The following is a 19,755-nucleotide window of genomic DNA, read 5'->3' on the forward strand; positions in this document are numbered from 1 at the left end:
TGACATACAAACATGCATGCTTGCATTCTCTTTGTTTCTCTTTCACATGGGCGAGTGGAAAGATGGAATAGAAAATAATGAGTCATACCCGTATCACAAATACAATATATAGACTTTAGAACTCACTTTTTCACCTTCGGCATGGTCTGAAAACAATCTAAAACAAAGATAAACAATCCTAAATGTACTCAGTCAAACCCCCCCCCCTTTTAATCATATTGTTATTCCTTAATATTTTTTGAATTTTTATCCTAGTAAATCCTTCAAGAATGTTTTTGCATTCTTTTTTCTCATCCATAAATACATGAATAAATCTAGTGTAACCTCTTTTTTTTTTTTTTGGAAGCACTCAACATCAAATTCTTAGGGTAATTGTTGCAAGAATTTTATATGTCTGTAATATTAAGAACTCAAATATATTTGATAGAAAATACCTCTATTCTTATTGTTAAATAATAACTTAAAAGGAAAGGAAATATGAACAGCGAAGGAGAGAGTAGCTCTGAGGCGGAGGGAATTTTGGGACCCCATGGGGACCGGCCGCCGGATAGAGGTAAACCAAAAAAAATTACTGATTTTTGGTCGGCTATACATAGGCATCACACCCTCCAGGATCCTGGGGAGGGTCCTAGCGTACAACATGAGACTGGAATAGGTTCTGACGGAAACATAGAGAAGGGGAATGAGACGCAGTCTCAGATGGAGGCTACCATCGAGGCTTTACCTGTATCCAGGGATGGCGGGATTAACCAGAGGGAGAAATCCAATGCTACAGTGACGAAGAGATCTCTACCTAACATCGAGAACCTGCTAGATCCGATTCATGCAAGGCCCCTCACTAAGGTAGTTATCCCTCAGGAAGCATATGAGGAGAAGCTGCAAAGTTTCAACATTGCGCTGATCGGAAGAGTCAATTTTCGATTTATTTCGATGAATGATGTGCGAAGTGCTGCCTAGGAACCCTGGAATCTGAAAGGTAGAGTAAATCTTTCTCCCTTGGGGAAAGGATTTATTCTTCTCCGACTTGAAATCGAAGGGGACATGTCCTCCATGTGGAAACGAGGCCCAGTTAAGGTGAAGGGACAGGTCATTCGTTTTCAGCGATGGCGCCCAGAGTTTAGTATTCACGATGATCATACCCAAAATAAATTGGTGTGGATTCACTATTCTGAGCTACCTATGGAATATTGGCATGAGAGAATTTTACTATCAATGGCCAAGGCATTTGGACGCCCTGTGGAGATAGATCGTAGGACGAGGAACGCCACTATGGGTAGCTATGCGCGTATCCTCGTAGAAGTGGAACTAGGGGGCTCTCGTGTGGAGGAGATCCAGGTGGAGAGAAGGCAACCGAGGACAAACACTCTATTCTGGTTTAAGCAGAGAATCTTGTATGAAGACGACATTGGAAGATGCTCGTTTTGCAAAAAACTGGGTCACTCTATCACCCAATGTAGGGAGACAAAGAGCAAGGAGAGGTCCGATGAAGGATTAAAGGGAGACGCAAATGTGAATCTGAATCAAGGCTGTGTTGGCCGAACAGAGGATGGGCGGCTCTCACTGGTGGCAAATCCAGATGCTTCTAGTGACATTGGAAGGACTAATTTGGAAGGAAATATTCCACCCCTTTTTTTAAAGGAAAATACCATAAACAATGGAAATCCTCCAATGGGAGATTCCCCTCCTATTTTGGAAGGTCAACTGGATAGATAGAATCAAGGTGATTTGGAGATATTACTTCCAATATCTCACGTCCCTACTAGTAATACTGATGACTCAGTTATGGTGGATAACCCACTCGGTGAAGGTGGATATGAATAAGGATTAGACCCAGCTGAATCTGAATTCTCTTCCTCTGAGAAGGAATCGCAGGCCTCTGAGGAAGAAAATATGTAGAACGCTGCAGTGCCGATCATGGTAGGCGTGCCAGAAAATGTAGGGAGTGAGAAGTTGCAGCGTAAATTACGACCTCGCAAGAATAGAGTGTCGTATACCACTGGTCGTGGAGGAAGAGCCCAAGGTAGAGGCGGCAAGAGTGGGAGAACTCAAAATTGTGGCGAGGAGGTTCATGTGGTCTCTAGCATGGCGTCATCTCAATATTTAGGAGGCAAGATGATCATTCAGCACCAAGAGATTGTGGAACTGGATAATGCCATATGCAGGGCAGAGGGAGAAAGTAGAAAAGGGAAGACAATCGCAGTGACGGGGTAGGCATTAAGGTCTGACCGTGAGACTGTGCTCCATATGTGATTTTATGAAGATCCTGTTTTGGAATATCAGAGGGATGTGAAAGGTGTTCAGTAAACGTGCCTTGAGGGACATTATAAATAAGGACCCAGACCTTCTGTGTATTGCAGAGCCGATGATCTCTGTGAGTGATTTCCCGAATCTATTTTTTAATAAATTGGGATTTCATAGCGATGTTATCTTTAATCATAGAGCAAGTAGAGTCTCTAACTTGTGGATTCTATGGAAGCGCAATTTGAGAGCGCCCGTGGTTGTCTCTAATTCGAAGCAACACATAACTACCTCCATAACTTGGGGGGCCCATCGAATCCAGGTGACATTTGTGCATGCCAGCTGCTTCAGAGTAGAGAGAAGATCCTTATGGATACTTTTGGCGGCTGATTCCCCTTTGGTTCCTACCCCGTGGGCGATGATGGGTGATTTCAACGCCACTCTCCACTCTCATGAAAAATGAGGCCCAGGGAAATTTAGTCTAGGCTCTGCAGCGGAATTTGGAGCCATGGTAGATGCTTGCTCCATGTCTCAGGTTCCCTCGATTGGCAGAAAATTCACTTGGAAAAATAATCAATGCCGTGGAAATGTTTGTTCGGTTCTGAACAGAAGTTTCTGTAATGAAAAATGGCTTGATAGTTTTTAGGACTGTTCCCAACATGTTCTTCAACGCATTTGTTCCGATCATGCCCCATTGATTCTTATGTCTGAATCTAGTCAGAGGCCTCAAAATTGCCCATTTAGATTTCACCGATTCTGGATGGATCACGACGACTTCGATAGAGTGGTGGCGGATTCTTGGTCGAAATGGATTTCGGGAGGTCCTATCTATGTTCTTTTCAATAAGATTAAAAAGCTTAAGGGTGTGATCAGAGATTGGCCAAGGTCTGCTTTTCCTCACCTGGATAGGGCGCTGGAATAGGCAAAGAGGGATCTAGAGCAGATTCAGGTGCAGATTGATACAGAAGGTATGGATGATCAGTTGTATGCCTTGGAGGCCGAGGCTAAGACTACCTTGATTAAGGTCATGGAAAATCATGAAAAAATGTGGGCTGAAAAAGCAAGGATTAGATGGCTGAAATTTGGTGACAGAAACTCCAAATTCTTCCACCTTTCTATCAAAATGAGGAGGAATAAGAACACGATCAAATCAATTAAGAAGCAGGATGGCTCTATGGTTGATGATCCCATCCAAATAGGGAACTACATAGTTGACTTCTATGAGAATTTTCATAAAGCAACCCCGACGGTATAGCATGAGGAATTACTAGACAATATTCCCTTGATCCTGAACCAAGCTGATCATTACCATATGGATGCCCTTCCTGGTGATGCAGAGATTAAAAGGGTTGTGTGGGAGCTTGATCCGGACAGCTCGCCAGGTCCTGACGGCTTCCCTGGGGCTTTCTTCAAAAGATGCTGGCACATTGTGGAAAAAGAAGTGAGCAACGCGGTCAGATATTTTTTCAGCTCAAGCTACATGCCGCATGGTGTGAACAATAATTTTCTTGTGCTGATCCCTAAGATAGATAGGGTAGATAACCTAGGTAACTTCCGGCCTCTATGCATGGGAAACTTCTTCTGCAAAATTATTACAAAGGTGATGGCATTGAGGTTGGAGCCTCTTCTTCCCAGATTAATATCTGATGAGCAAGGCGCTTTCCAAAAAGGAAAGATTATACATGACAATAATATGGTCGCTTCAAAGCTTGCGAACTTGATGTTCTCATCCACCAGAGGAGGGGGTATTGGCATAAAAATCGACATCAGAAAAGCCTATGACACAATTGGCTGGACGTTTATTTTTCAGGTTATGCATAGATTCAGTTTCTCTGAGAGATGGATCGGATGGCTCAACCAAATTCTAATATCTTCTAAGATATCAATTCTAGTTAATGGAGGACTGTAAGGTTTTTTTAATGTGGAACGAGGCCTGAGACAAGGTGATCCGATTTCGCCGATGCTGTTTATAATCGCAGAAGAAGTCCTATCTCGGGGGTTGAAGGGGCTAATCCAGTCGAACCAAATAAAGCCAATCCAGGGCCCAAGAGGCGCTGAAATCCCAGGGTACATCTTGTTCGCGGATGACATCTTTATATTCACCAATGCTTCCCAGAGGTATGTAAACAATCTAAAAATTTTTTTGACAAAATATCAAGAATTTTCAGGTCAATGCATCAATCTTGACAAAAGTAAGCTTTTCCTCGGCAAGATTGATCCTGCAAGGAGGCAGAGTATCTCTAATATTTTGGGAATTTGGAGGTGTAGCTTCCCTACAAAATATTTAGGGGTTGAAATCTTTAAGGGTCGATTTAAAAAGAACGCTCTCATGCCTATGATGGACAACGTGAAGAAGTGCCTTGCAGGGTGGAAGGGTAAGCTTCTTTCAATGGCAGGAAGAACAGAGCTAGTCATATATGTGATCTCTAGCATCCCTACTCACAAATTTGCGGTATATTGGTGGCCCTCATCTCTTCTAGCTACTATGGAGAGATGGATGCAAAACTTTATATGGACAGGGGAGGTGGACAGCACGAGAGCAATTACAGTGAAGTGGAATACTCTATGCAAGCCTAAAGAAGAAGGGGGCCTAGGGATCAGGAAGCTAAAAGACTCAAATAAAGCTATGCTGTGTAAAATGGTTTGGAGAATAAAACATGGGAAATCGAACGCTAGTTCTTTCCTTCGTGCAAGATTTATTAAGAAGGATGGTAAATTTTCCAAAGGAAGCAGGCCTTCATCAATTGCCTTGGGGATTCGGAAGTCGTGGGACTTTGTGTCAGAGAACGAGAGGTGGGTCATTGGCAATGGCAATTTGACAAACTTCTGAAAGGATAAATGGTGGGGACCTAAATCTCTGATGGAGGAGATCCAGACTATGGACCTTTCCCCCCCTAACACTAATGCCAAAGTGTGTGAGTTTATCCAGGATGGTCAATGGAACTTCCCTTTAGTGCAGTCTGATCTTCTAAATAATATTTTTAAATCTATCAAGGAGATAGCTATTTGACTTGCTTAGATGGAGGATTTCTGCGCCTGGAAATTATCTCTGATGGGGAATTTTTCTACGGCTTCTGTATGGGATGAAATTAGAGAAAAATCCCCAAAAGTTCCTTGGTTCTCTTTGATTTGGAGGAAAGGACTTCCCCCACGGTACTCTACCCTAGGATGGCGGCTTGCTCATAGGAAACTCCTAATGGACGAGCTAAATAAAGCTAAAGGCATTATGATGGCATCGAGATGCTTCCTCTGCAACCAAGATGAAGATGGCATTGACCATGTCTTTATTCACTGTCCATACTCAACTTGCATATGGGAAAGGTTCTGTGCTTATTTTGGGATTTCTTGGCTGATGCATCAATCTATAGAAGGTTTGATAAAATGGTGGAAGTCCAAGGCAAGAATCTTGAACTTAAAAAACCCATGGCTACTGAGCTTCTCAATAATTGCAGCTAATATTTGGTGGGAGAAAAATAGAAGAAGCCATGAGGACAAGGCTCGATCCGATGCGCATATTTTTGAATTTATTTGCCATGAGCTTGGTCTTTGTTTAGGTAGTTCGAAGGGTGAAGTGAAGAGCATCAGCGATATCTCATGCTGCAAGAAATTGGGGTTACATATAGAGGCCCCTAAGTTTATTCCACCTCTAGAAGTGCATTAGTGCAAACCCCATCCGAATTAGTTTAAAATCAACATCGACGGGAGTTCTCTAGAGAACCCAGGAAGGGCAGGTGCTGGCGGTATTGCTCGGAACAAAGAGGGTCAGATTTGCAACTCATTTAGTATTTACTTAGGCATTAAAAAGATCTTCGAGGCTGACTTTGAAGCAGTTTTGGAAGGACTGATCATGGCAAAGAGATATGGTGCGAGAGAAGTGTGGGTTGAGTCAGATTCTGCTGGTGTGGTTTTTGCTGTGCAGAAGAACCAAGTCCCATGGTTTGTGCTTCAACGATGGAGGGCTATTCTTCCCTATCTGAACTCTATCTCGTGGAAAATTTCACATTGTTTTCGCGAGCCAAATGTGGTTGCAAATTATTTGGCAAGGAAGGCTTCAAAATCAGAAATCACAGAAACCTCTGTGACATTCCCAAGCCATATTATGATGGAGATTGAAAATGATGCAATGGACAGGCATAGATTCAGATTCTGATAGGGTGCTTTTTGCTTTCTCTGCTGATGGCCATGCCGAAGGTGGAGAGAGCAAGTTTCTCTAGCGGTTTCGACCGTGTTTCCATTTTCTTTTACTGTTGATGTATTTTTCCCTTTTATTTTAATAATAGCATCTTTTAGCAAAATAATAATAATAATAATAATAATAATAATAATAATAATAATAATAATAATAATAATAATAATAATAATAATAACTTAAAATAAACCTGTCCGGTTTTGCTAAGACCACAAAATTCTTGACTGATTCCCCTTACGATTCTAGTACAAACATGTCAAAAGTAAAATAAGAAAAATGGGAGAACTGGAGGGGTCTATAGGGTCCACACCCCTCTTTGTTTCACCATTATTTTCAAGTAATTGAAACTAGGAGCTGTAGCCATATAGAAGGATATATTTATTTTCTAATTTAATCATAGTTGGAAAACAAGGTTTTGACTCAGGTAAGTTCTCCAAGTCAAGTAAAATTTCTGGAAAACCTAGTCAACATTTATGTAAACTCAGTGAGGGTAAAAAATTACAAGAATCGGTCACAACTCGTCCAAATCAAATGAGACTCATTCTTTCACCTGAGTTACAACAAAATATATTTTTTTCTTTTTCTAAAAGATAATTTTGTTAAGAAAAATAGGAGAAATACATCAAAGATCACCCAAAAGGGCACGGCAGATACCGCTAGGACAACTTGCAAGCTCCACCTTCGGTATGGCCATCAGCAGAGAGAACAAGCAACAACTTAGCAGAATCTAAATATATGCATGAAAAAAAAAATTCATTAAACCTTTTGGGTCTTATTCGACAGCTCAACTTCGTCAATTTGCTGAGAGAAAATGAAACTTTAAGTCCATCTGCAACTCCCCAATGGCTAATAATGGAGAAGTTTCACTTTTTTTTTCTTTTTGACTGCAAATCTGTTACCCTCCAATGGTGACAGAGATTTTCTAGCTCTCTCAAATTTAAATGAACTAGTAACATATACAACAGAAGCTTAAAGAAATTTCTACTAAAATTTTTTAGGAGGAACAACAAATTCATTTATATATTTTTTCCTATTTTTTGCATTTTTTTTATATTTTTTAGTTTTAGTAATTTATACATATTTATTATATTTATAAATTAAGAAAAAACATGACTCTCCCTAACTAGTTTGACCATGCCAAGTCACTAGGTATCCCAAAAGATGAATCATGTCATAAAACATGGTTTTTCAACTATGTTTTTAATTGCAAAAAATACAAACATGGATCTAGAATTTAAATGTGATCAATACATTCAATACTAATAAATGATGGATATGAAATAAAATATTTTGGATAAGGAGATAAAATTCTCACGATCAAAGAAATTTTGCTTACATTCTCATGTAATAATTGATAGCTGAAATACAAATATCAATAATATACATGTGGTGGGTAGACCGAGTATTTCTAACTGCATAATATTTGGAAATTATTGTGACTAATCTTCTTATAATTCATTTACATATTTTATATTATCCAGATCATTAATATACACGTGGCGGGGTAGATAGAGTATTGCTAACTACAACTTGAGGTTCCACTATTTGAGATAATGCCCCTCCTTTTATTACTATGAGCTTGACTGAAACTCCCAACATAAACCTCGATATCGTTTTCTGTAGTAATTTACTTGAGCTTTGGATATCTCTTCTGCTGATGGCCATGTCGAAGGTGGATTAGAGACCTAAAGGAACTTTGTATTCTCTCATTCCTTATTGATTCTAATATATTCTTTTGCTGATGTTTAGCAAAAAAAAAAAAAAAAGGATCACTAACTACATTGTATTTGGAAATTATTATAACTAATCTTCTTATCACCGATTTACATTTCTTGGTCAGAGTTGGTCAAGATGGAATTGGACAAGGATCCTTCGGGGTGTCCAAGATATAGGATAATCTGATTTTGGAATTTTTTCTTTATCAATGTGAGTGCTTTTGGGCTTGATTCCCCTCTCTGCTGATGGCTATGTTGAAGATGGATTTGGGGCATCTCCTAATTCGTCTAGTTGATATGTGAGGGGTGTATTTTCCCCTGTTTTTGTACTGTATTTGTCCTTTTTATTTTAATACAAATGATTCTTAGCGAGAAAAAAAAATCAGTAGTATACACATGGAGGGGTAATCGAGTATCACTATCTACATTATATTGGAAATTATAATCACTAATCTTCTTCTCAATGATTCACATTTTTTATGTTATCGAGATCAGTAATATACATGCGGTGGGGTAGATCGTGAATCAGCAACTACATTGTATTCATATGTTATTATAACTAATCTTCTTATCATTGTTTCACATTTTTTCCGTTATCGAGATCAGTAGTATGTACGTGGAGAGGTAATCAAGTATCACTATCTACACTTTATTTGAAAATTATTATAACTAATCTTCTTGTCACTGATTTACATTTTTTTTTCTATTGTCAGATCAGTAATATACATGTGGCGAGGTAGATAGAGTATCTCTACCTCATATGGTTCAAACTTAATTAGTTTGGAATGATATATTGAGCAACAGATATCTAGATTGGCTAGGAGGCCGACCGACCTCTACTCTAACCTTGAGTATCTTTGCCATATATACCATGCAATAATACTTCATGTAAAATTGTATATGTATCATGCAACGCATGCAGACGTTCCTAATTATTTCCACTTAATAAGGTTCAAATTTGATTAGTTTGAGAAGATTTATTGAGAAATTGATACATGCTTGATTCCGTCATTGTATTTGTATATATGTACATTCATATGAATGTGATCATGAATGAAATATATTGAAAAATAAATAAAAAAGAATTATGCAATTCATGTTATTCTTTCTAGTTTCTCATGCTATTTCATTTTGATTAGGTTCTTGAGCTATGATGCCGCCATGAAAAGAGATTGAGAAGTAAGAAAGTTAAGTAATAATGGATAATGCAATCGTTAACTTGGTGCAGTGAAGAGGGGGAGTTGAAAACTGAGTTGTTTGGTAGCCGTCATTCGTTTCACCATTACCTCTCAATGAAAATTAAACACCAAAAGCTCTCTTTCTCTCTCCTTAGCAATTACACCTATCCTTCAATAAATGCTATTGCACCTTCTCTATACACTCTGCAATTACTCCATCTCCTTCCCTTTCTCTCGATCTCCAAACCTCTCCCTTTCTTCCCTGTTTTCCTTTCTTTTCCTCGTATCTTTACTCTTTTTCTTTTGACTGTTTCATTCTCTACCTGTTAATGGTCTCCTCTTAATTTCGCTGTCTCTTCTTCACAAATACGAAAGGGAAATCTCAATCAAAACCGCCCGGAAACCACTGTTGGATAACCCCATAAACGTGGTTTCCGGCTACTTAATAGTCTGAGAAGCAGATCTGACCCTTCTCACCTCTCGTTTGGACTGCCGGAGAGCCAACAAGGGTTGCTTGTCTCTAATGGAAGCTTACACTTGAGTAAGTATACATTTCTCCCAACTCAGCATATTTTAGCTTCTTTTCCATCTTTCAAAAGAAGTGATGTTTCACAAACCCACGGTTTCCCTCTCTCTGATCCTCTCTCTCAAAATCTGATGAGTGAGAGAGAGAGAGAGAGAGAGAGAGAGAGAGAGAGAGAGAGAGAGAGAAGAGAGAAGAGAGAGAGGAATCCTCCAAGATCTGGGTAGGCGTTATTTTTTCTTGTTTGTTTGGGAGTGTTAGTGGGAGAGAGAAAGAGAGGACTAGTGTCAAAGGGTCATTTCAAAATCGTCAACTGTTATACTAATTTTCCATCATCTCGTGGTGTGCACGTAAGAAACCGTGTTCATCACTGCCCCTCTATTACCTGTAATTATCTTATTAGGGGTATAGAGACTCTTATAACACTCTAACCCGTTCTACTCCCCCAACTTTTCATTTTTTTTTTTTTTTTTTTTTTCATTTTTCACATACGTTTTAGGGTTTAGGGTTCTCAGTGGGGGGATTAGCATATGCCTGCCGGGATGATGGTTCCGGCGAGACACGTGCCAAAGGATGAGGAAGACCGGGTTGGGTATTCCTCGGGGGTTTCATTCGCTTAGCTCAGCCCTTTATATTCAATCCATCTCCCTCTCTTATCTCTAAAGCTCCCCAGTCCCTATCCTTGAATTCATCTTCTTCGCTTTCTTTCCATCTTAATCAGAGCTTTTTTACTTTCTTTCCATCTTCATCGGAGCTTTCTTTTTTTTTCTTCTTCTTCACTTGAGAGTGTTATTATACTTGTTTTGCTTTCTGCGAGAACCTGATTGATGACTGATAATTTTTCTGGTAAGCAGGGATTGTTTGTAAAGATTGGCTTGCAGGTTGAGAGCTTTATTATCATTTCTTCTTCTTGTGTTTCTTCGTCTATAGCTCTCAACCCTCTTGGGTTTTGGTCTTTGCTTTATTGTTCTAATTAATTACTGTCAAAGAACTTAACCGTCTAGATTTTAGAACTTTTTGGGTGTTTCAGTCTACACCCTTCTCGATTTTGGAGAAACGCGTATTGGGGTTTCTGTTGAGAGAGACAGAGAGAGAGAGAGAGAGAGAGCTTTACAATCTCTATTACAATTCTCTTGTGTTCATGTATTTTTTTTTGGGTACTAAGTATTAGTGGTTGTAGAGTGTGTTTATCATAAGTTGCATTTTTTTGTAGTTAAATTGAAAACAAAAAAGCATAATAAGGCTTTGTTGCAATCGTAAGGATCTGTAGATAAGATGTTGCAGCCAAACCTACTGGAGGGTCAGCAGCAGCAGTATCCGCTGGAGATGATGATGAGCACTAACACCTTAGAAAACGAGATGGCAAATCTGAGGGAAGATGAATTGGAGAGCAAATCTGGCAGTGAGAACCTCGAAGGTGGTGCCTCCGGCGATGATCAAGACCCCAACAACCGCCCCCGCAAGAAGCGCTACCACCGCCATACTCAGCACCAAATCCAAGAAATGGAATCGTACGTAGTAGTACTCACTATTTCATCATTTCCATCTCTTCTCCTCTCTTCCCCTCTTCTTCTCTCTACTTTTACTTATCTTAATTAGCTATTTTTCCTCAGATTTTTCAAAGAATGCCCTCATCCAGATGACAAGCAAAGGAAGGAGCTAAGTCGTGAATTAGGGTTAGAGCCTTTGCAGATCAAGTTTTGGTTCCAAAATAAACGAACCCAAATGAAGGTAAATGAAAAAATGGTCACTCCATAGACTGCATTACATTTTAGCTCCTTTTTTTAATGCAAAATGTAGTGAAGCAGGCATCCATTGTTAGCTCCTTCTTGATGATCTCTCTCTTTCTCCTTACAGACCCAGCATGAGCGCCATGAGAACACACAGCTTAGAAATGAGAACGAGAAGCTCCGGACAGAGAATATTAGGTATAAAGAAGCCCTCAGCCATACCTCATGCCCCAACTGTGGTGGCCCAACAAGTATTGGGGAGATGTCCTTCGACGAGAATCATCTCAGAATCGAGAATTCTCGACTCAGAGAAGAGGTATTATTTAATTTTTTTTTGTTAATTAGATCGAACTTGATTTCCATCTTAAGCTGCCTACGTACCCCCTCAAGTTTGTTGAAATCTGACATTCAATTTCGGTCTTTGTACGTTGTTGCAGATTGATAGGATTTCGGGCATTGCTGCTAAGTATGTGGGAGGTAAGTCGTTTGTGCCCTACCCTCTTCCCAACTTAGGGGTTGGGAACTATGGAATGCACGGCACCACCGGAGGGGAGATGTATGGAGCAGCAAGTGATCTCCTTAGATCATTCTCTGCACCAACTGATGCCGATAAGCCTATGATTATCGAACTCGCTGTGGCAGCAATGGAGGAACTGATTAGAATGGCTCAACTAGGTGAACCCTTGTGGCTGCCAGGCCCTGATGGTGCTACTGAGATCCTAAATGAAGATGAATATATACGGACCTTCCCTAGGGGAATAGGACCAAAACCCTTTGGGTTGAAAACTGAAGCTTCTAGGGAAACTGCTGTTGTTATCATGAATCATGTTAACATTGTTGAGATTCTCATGGATGAGGTAAGTGCCATTTTCTTTCACCCGCATTGTATTTATTCAAGTAAAAAATAATTTCTCCTAACTAATTTCCTTTTTGATAACCAGACTCAGTGGGCTAGTGTCTTCTCTAGCATTGTATCAAGAGCCATGACTCTGGAAGTCCTATCAACAGGAGTAGCAGGAAACTACAATGGAGCCTTGCAAGTGGTATTGTTTTGTTTGGGTCCCTGTTTTCACTTGTTATGTGCTGAGAGATAAACAGATCTAAGATCAACTATCTGATGTGTATTGCTTCAGATGACAGCAGAATTCCAAGTCCCCTCGCCGGTTGTTCCATCGCGTGAGAGTTACTTTGTAAGGTACTGTAAACATCACCCCGACGGGACTTGGGCAGTGGTTGATGTTTCATTGGACACTTTAAGGCCTGGTTTAGGAACTAGATGTAGAAGAAGGCCATCAGGATGTTTAATCCAAGAAATGCCAAATGGGTATTCCAAGGTGATTAATTTATATCCTAGATTTGATTTCTTTTCAATTATGCTATTGCAGAATAAGCATTTTTTACTTAATTGGTGTGATTTCTTGTAAAATTTTCCTAGGTCACATGGCTTGAACATGTAGAAGTTGATGATAGAGCAGTGAATAACATATACAAATTGCTAGTTAACTCTGGACTCGCATTTGGTGCAAAGCGCTGGGTTGGTACTTTGGATCGACAGTGTGAACGTTTGGCTAGCGCAATGGCTACTGGCATTCCTTCTGGAGATGTTGGTGGTAATAAAAAATTCATTTCCTACTTTGGACTGAGTTTCTTTAAGCCACGGTGAAGAGAATACCTTGACCGGGGCTTCAGGTGCATGCAAGAGGACTGAAACCCTATAAGGGTTTGTGAACCCTAATATGGTGTAGTGAACCTTCCTGCACTGTGGAGGAAACTTTCTCCTCCTACTTTAGCCAACTGAAATTATATAAGCTCTGTGAACCTGAAATGTCCTTTCCAGCAACATGTTTAATAATATTTGACACTGTTGCTGTTTTCTTGCCGGACAGTAATAACAAGTCAAGAAGGTAGAAAGAGCATGCTGAAGCTGGCTGAGAGGATGGTGATGAGTTTTTGTGGTGGTGTGGGTGCTTCAACTGCTCACACATGGACTACTGTTTCTGGGGGTGCTGCTGAAGATGTAAGGGTCATGACCAGAAAAAGCATAGATGATCCAGGTAGGCCTCCCGGTATTGTACTAAGTGCCGCCACGTCCTTCTGGCTTCCAGTCCCACCAAAGAGGGTTTTCGATTTCCTTCGCGACGAGAACTTTCGAAGTGAGGTATAGAAATTTTAAAATTCCTTTCTTTGATTTTAAGTCATTCAAATGCAATATGGTATTGCTGCTATTCATATAATGTTCCCCAACTTCTTGGCATCCCTGTTAACATCAATAATAATTAGAGAACAGCTAGCTAGATACATAACATATTTCTTTTTATAGTTAAATCAACTTTATTGCAAAGAAAGAAAAAAATTATACGGAGACAAGAATGAAACCTTACTAGCCTCACAAGGACAAGCTCAAGTAGAGCAAGAGTGCTTCATCCCCCCAAGTCTAGCAGGCCCAGATGACCCAAGAAAACACCAAATGCACCACCCAGCCATGCAAGAACAGATGAAACATCTACCCTTAAGAGCTAGAAGAACTGATGGGTTAGATTCACCATTGCTCGCCCATATACAAGTTTCTAAGGGATTTGGGACCCTTACTAGGAACTCCCCAACATTTGATCTCCATCCAACAATAATTGTCTCTGATGATCATCTGTATAGAACTGATTTGATTCCTGAATATCCGATAATTCCTCTCCCTCCAAATATGGAAAATGTTGATACATAACATATTTATTCAAGTCACATAAATGATGTAATCAATATTGAATAAACATTTGGGACTTAACTGCATGCATCTGAAGAATGAAAACCAAAATGACTTGGGGTACTCTCTCAATAATGCAAAAGAAGATATTTCTATTGTCAATAGGAAACACATATTTAATAATGCATAAGAAACAAGATGATCAGCTATATACTTGGAGATATTTTCATTTCTTAAAAGAAATTTCATTTGGTAGTGGATGAAAAATCAACTTTAGTCCAGTATAGTAAGGGAAAACTAGATGCATAAATCAAATACTCGAATATTTGGATTCACATAAACTGTTAAAATTTCTTTACAAAATAGTGTAGCTTTTATCATAGCCTCTTACGCAAGAGAGGGAAGGGAGCACATACTGCACAAGGAGGGGAGGAAGTAAGTGCATCCATGCAAAGGAGGATATGCATGTGTGCCGAGTGAAGCAAGATTTGATCCGGAAACCTGGCTACCACCAGCCAGGTAATAGGGAGTTTAAGTTATCTTATAGACTTAGTATTGAATAAACATTAAAATTGTATGGCAACTTAGGGTGCTTATTTTTTATTTTTAATTTAATTTATTGAAGGTGGAGAAAGGAAATGAGGGAAAGAAAATATTTGAAGATCCTTTCATCATGCTAAAGCAAGTGATCATCATTTATTGGGTATAACCAAATTAGTGATTAGAAAACATTTAGTAGGTTTTAATTAGAAACTTGAGAATTTATAGCAACCTTAGATAAAAATCAAAAGAAAAGACTGAGACAGAGATCTTTACATCCAGCAAAAGATGATTGTTTGAAAAGAAAATTTAATGTTGAATTGCAATTAGCAAGAAATTTGATAGATTTTATAAGTCATTCTAAACAATGTAACTGCAAGATACTAAAAATTTGAGAATTTATGTGTACTTGCAGACCTCAAAAAATGTTTATTACTAGTTTCTATTTAATGCATCTTTTTTATTTGTCATAGATATATAGCATGTAATCTGTAACTTTAAGTAATGACAGATTTGGTTGCTTTATTCTCTTTGAGTTATCCAAAGTTCACTATTGTTCATATGCTAATTAGGCATAAATGTACCAAAAATCTTCCCCTCCCTTTATGTGTGAGCAGGCTGTGAGCAATCATGCCACATACAGTGGGGATGGGGGCATAGTGATATGGAATTTTGTTCATTGGGCATGTAATCAAGAATATAAAGCACCAAAATAGTGACAAAACAGTCAGCATTAGCAGCTATACATGTTCTTGTGCATAAGTTGTTTGAGTAGTGCTTCCATTGTGCATTCTTCTAATCAATTGAAGGATGCTAATTTCAAGTAGCTTCTTTAAATATCAAATGATAAATAGTGAAATATTCCTTCCAAATTCACACTCTAAAAACACTTGTATCTCACATTCTTTCCCATTATTTCTTGCAATCACAGTGGGATATACTTTCAAATGGTGGTGTTGTGCAAGAAATGGCACATGTTGCAAATGGTCGTGAACCAGGGAACTGCGTCTCACTACTGCGCGTGAATGTAAGATACAGATATGTATGTTTTTTTAATTATCTAATTATAATGAACAGTAATATAACTCATTGTTGGTGATAATTTTGTAGAGTACAAATTCAAACCAAAGCAACATGCTAATATTACAAGAGAGCTTCACAGACTCCACAGGCTCTTATATAATCTATGCTCCTATTGACCTTGTTTCCATGAATGTGGTGCTAAATGGTGGAGATCCAGACTATGTGGCACTCCTTCCCTCAGGATTTTCTATATTGCCTGATGGACCAAAAACTCATGGAGGAACATTAGTTGGTGAGGTTGGGTCTGGTGGAACTCTTCTGACAGTGGCATTTCAAATCTTAGTCGATTCAGTTCCAACTGCAAAACTCTCTCTTGGATCTGTGGCTACCGTAAACAGTCTCATTGCTTGCACTGTTGATAGAATTAAGGGCGCATTTTAATGGCAAAATGCATGAACTGGAAAGGCTGGCTTACAGGTATGATGTTCGAAAAAATTAAGATGTTATGATTACTTGTTTGATATTCTATTAGTAATGGACTAAATTCTTTTGCTAGGTTTAGCATTTCATAGCTAAGCATTCAAAGATCTAGCTCTTTTTATGCTTCCCAAAATCTTGAGAAGTAGGGTTTATGATATCCTTTGGCCCTCTCTCTTTTTGGGTTGTAGAAAAAAGAGAGTTTTCTTTTACATTGGTTTAGGGTTTTTTCCTAAGTTGGGTATCAGTCTCTGTTTGACCTTCCGGGGTTTGATAGGTTTAGGAGTTGGATCTGCTGATGATATCTCTAATGTTTTTCAGGGTTTGTGTTTTCCCTATTAAAGGCCAGAAAGGTTATTAGGGCTTGAGTTTTAATGTCAAAGGAGAAAAGTTCTGAAAAAGGATTCAAAGTCTATGCTTTAAATCCATTTCTTTTTCTCTTAACCTTTAGTATATTCGCAGTTGTTCTAAACTATTTCTTTGTTTTATAATGTTGCTGTGATTGTAGCTCATGAAGAACAAGATGAACAAGGAAAGATGGAAAAGAGGGGTGGTGTAGATTTCAGGGTGTAAAAAGATGGGAGTCAAGAACGCACCTCATATGATCCTTGCCTAATGGTGTCTGTTAGGAGGGGCTGCGAAACAGTGCCTGCGACAGATTTCACACCACCTTGGAAGGGCAGTTGGTTCGGGTATTGACTTCCTTGGCCGAGTACAATGAGAGAGAAAACTAATCACCCTTTTGTCTTTTTTTCTTTTGTGCTTAAGCTTCTTAGGGTTAGGGTAAGTATTAGGGTTACTGAGGGCTATGTTTTGGGTTTGGGTTGTTCATGAGAGTTAGGGTTCTCCATCTTTCTCTTTTTCTCCTGTTGTTGTGTGGGCGTTGATGAGCCCTTGGTGTTAGGGTTAGGGTTCTGTTTAAGTTTAAAAAACGCTTTAATTCTTCAGTTTTTAAAAGCCTTAGAGTTTGAAGTAAAGTACTATATATTTTTGGTTTCCAAAGTGAATTTAGAAAGATTCTAATCCGACTATCTAGATGAAAGGGATGACGTTTGATCAATATTCCCATTGGAAATTTTGAATTTAGCCCACTTCATGCCATCTTAATAATAAGGGGAAAGAAACGGTATAGCTCAAGTGGACCCCATGCCTAGACAAAGGAGGATGTGAAATTACAATCTTGCCCTTCGTAAAATTTCAAAGGGAAAAGAAAGTCACTCGTTTACGTGTATCTGAAAAGACTATGCTACCTCCATGTGCGGGAGATATCTCCATGTGGCTTCTCATTACAATGCAAGCGAGTAATGTTTTCTGGTCTAGTTTCAAACTTCATCCAAATTGATGCTCTTATGTGTGCTGATGCAGAGGCTACAAGATCAAATAGCAATCTTTAATTATAATATGAAGGGCAAAATAATGCTCTCTCTTAGCGTGATTCCTATGCCCCCACACAGAGCGATGTGAATTGACACCTTATCCCTGTGAAATAAAATAAATTCATCCACTATTAATGCCCATATGCACCTTGTCATGCATATAAAGGCCACAGGCCACCAAGCGATCTTTTCTCCTATGAATATAGTTTCAATTTATTTATTTTATTAAAGAAAGGTTTTTCCTTCGTCTTTTGGATTTGAAGGCACTGCCACTGAGCTGTATGTGGCCTTGGAACAAAGTCACCAATACGTATCTCGTTTGGCTAACATGAATTTGATACACATAATTCGGGTGTCTCCAAGGCTGATGAACATATGGCCAGGATGCATGCAGGTCCTTTATGCATAATGGCTTCTCAGGTACCAGATCAGAAGTAGTAATAATTTAATGGCAAAGTGCACCTAATGCTGCACTTGCCAGCAGAAAAGCAAATTATATATGTAGAGGCTTTATCGGTTGTGAAGAGAGACACCAGGCCCCTGGCCAAAAAATAAAATAAAATAAAAGACCATAGTCACTAAAACCAAGGGTGTCAGCCGGTTGGGCTCGGTCTGATCTAGCCGGGCTTGAACAATTTTAAGGGTTCCACCCTTACTGTCCATTTAGTTAATTAAGCTTAATTTAGGTGGGCATGGTACAGTTATCATTCAGTCTATCTTCGGCCATCGTAATCGGATCTTAAACAAATTATAACTTTAACCGGACTACATACATGTTTAACTTTAAACAGGTTTTAACTAGGTTCTAAATAGGTCCTCTCTAAAATTGGTCTCCTAAATGAATTAGAAGCGGGATGTACGAATAAAATGAGGCCCATAAATTATATCATTTCTATATTTAACTACAATTAACCTTTAATGAATTATGCATTTGGGAATAAATTAGACGGCTTATCAATATAAAACTGTTTAGAGTTCATGATTTAAATTATTCTCTTATTCATATTTTTAGTTTAGGAGACTTCTCAGAGCCATCAAAATTGATATCAGAACTAAGGGGGGTTTGGGCCTTTTGGCATTTTTCTTCTTTAGTAGTCTTTAGCTCATGGGAAGTATGGGAAAAATGGAAATTTCAATAAGAACTAAAGGGGTCGGGCTAGGTCGAGCTTAAAGGAGTCGGTTCAGGTCATACTCATATTTAATTGGTCTGATCAGGCACCTGAAGGGCTAGGTGCATGCACTGGGAATGCCTTATTATTAAACATGTCAAGCTCAGGCCTATGATCAATTGGGCTAGTCAGGTTGGGCTTGGAATTGACACTAACCATGAATATCAATACTGAAATGGGCATTGCCCGACCAAGTGTAGACACTTATTTTGTCATCTTGGAGTCTGTTTAGATAATAATAAATATTTTTTAAGTTGTAGGAGTCTTGTATTTCTAGAGTTGGGAAGTTTTCTCACAGTTTGACATGTTTATAAATCATCTAAAGAAAATTACCAAAATACCCCAAGGGGAAAATCTTATTATTTTTTTTTCCAGTCTGAAAAATTGTAAACATGTCCAAATGATAAATTTGTATAGAAATTGAGCTCATTTGCTCCTTACGTACTCATGAAAAGATTTCATTTTGATGAGTAAGACTTACATTGGGGTCACTTCATGCTTGCTACTACAGTCCTCGATTCTTATTCCAATTCAAAGTATGCGAAATATGTGAATAAATGATTTTTGAATCATTTAATTCGGATATATGGAGACTAAGTTATAAATATTCCAAGGTCCTAAACCTATTATAGATGGGTATAGGCTAGCCTAGTTCTCCTTGGAGCTAGCCCGGTTCACTTTTGAACCGAATCAACCAGAAAAAATTAGACATTTGAAGATCACTTTGTTAGGCTGCCAACATTCCGTTGATAGCAATCAAGTCCAACGTAGTTGAGAAAACATGGTATTTTAAAGTCTTGAATATCTATTCTTGGCAAATATGAGTCCAACGACGTTGTCTTAGCATCAATCAGACTTTGGAGGCCCAGGATTGACCGACCGAATCTATTGAGAATTTG

At 38.9% G+C, this 19,755-nt stretch overlaps 3 protein-coding genes across 9 annotated transcripts; all 3 read left to right on the top strand.

Moving 5' to 3' along the window:
* The first annotated feature begins 1,041 nt into the window (after window positions 1–1,041).
* On the top strand, window positions 1,042–1,713 carry LOC122059099. The gene has a single exon (XM_042621794.1). It carries the CDS (start codon window positions 1,042–1,044, stop codon window positions 1,711–1,713), a length of 672 nt encoding a protein of 223 aa, XP_042477728.1.
* Window positions 1,714–3,550: 1,837 nt separating this feature from the next.
* On the top strand, window positions 3,551–4,147 carry LOC122059100. Its single transcript, XM_042621795.1, has one exon. It carries the CDS (start codon window positions 3,551–3,553, stop codon window positions 4,145–4,147), a length of 597 nt encoding a protein of 198 aa, XP_042477729.1.
* Window positions 4,148–9,516: 5,369 nt separating this feature from the next.
* LOC122058655 (homeobox-leucine zipper protein ROC2-like) lies at window positions 9,517–17,336 on the top strand. Of its 7 annotated transcripts, none has more exons than XM_042621298.1 (12): window positions 9,517–9,861; window positions 11,057–11,354; window positions 11,457–11,574; window positions 11,701–11,889; window positions 12,011–12,430; window positions 12,515–12,616; window positions 12,707–12,907; window positions 13,009–13,183; window positions 13,460–13,731; window positions 15,743–15,838; window positions 15,922–16,311; window positions 16,820–17,336. In XM_042621298.1, exons 2-11 carry the CDS (start codon window positions 11,119–11,121, stop codon window positions 16,273–16,275), a joined length of 2,163 nt encoding a protein of 720 aa, XP_042477232.1. In that variant the 5' UTR covers window positions 9,517–9,861; window positions 11,057–11,118; the 3' UTR covers window positions 16,276–16,311; window positions 16,820–17,336. The 7 variants fall into 7 exon arrangements, with proteins under 7 accessions (XP_042477232.1, XP_042477230.1, XP_042477234.1 ...); XM_042621296.1 differs by having other exon boundaries at window positions 11,105–11,354; XM_042621300.1 differs by having other exon boundaries at window positions 11,114–11,354.
* The last annotated feature ends 2,419 nt before the right edge of the window (window positions 17,337–19,755 follow it).

Source organism: Macadamia integrifolia, chromosome 13 (assembly GCF_013358625.1).
Source record: "Macadamia integrifolia cultivar HAES 741 chromosome 13, SCU_Mint_v3, whole genome shotgun sequence".
Classification (NCBI taxonomy): domain Eukaryota; kingdom Viridiplantae; phylum Streptophyta; class Magnoliopsida; order Proteales; family Proteaceae; genus Macadamia; species Macadamia integrifolia.

Bases quoted from the DNA above. Each gene is read 5' to 3' on its own strand.
- LOC122059099 (XM_042621794.1), top strand. From the start codon at position 1,042: ATGTCCTCCATGTGGAAACGAGGCCCAGTTAAGGTGAAGGGACAGGTC.
- LOC122059100 (XM_042621795.1), top strand. From the start codon at position 3,551: ATGGATGCCCTTCCTGGTGATGCAGAGATTAAAAGGGTTGTGTGGGAG.
- LOC122058655 (XM_042621294.1), top strand. The intron at 11,575-11,700 runs GTAAATGAAAAA...TTCTCCTTACAG, and splicing joins ATAAACGAACCCAAATGAAG to ACCCAGCATGAGCGCCATGA. The intron at 12,431-12,514 runs GTAAGTGCCATT...TTTGATAACCAG, and splicing joins TTGAGATTCTCATGGATGAG to ACTCAGTGGGCTAGTGTCTT.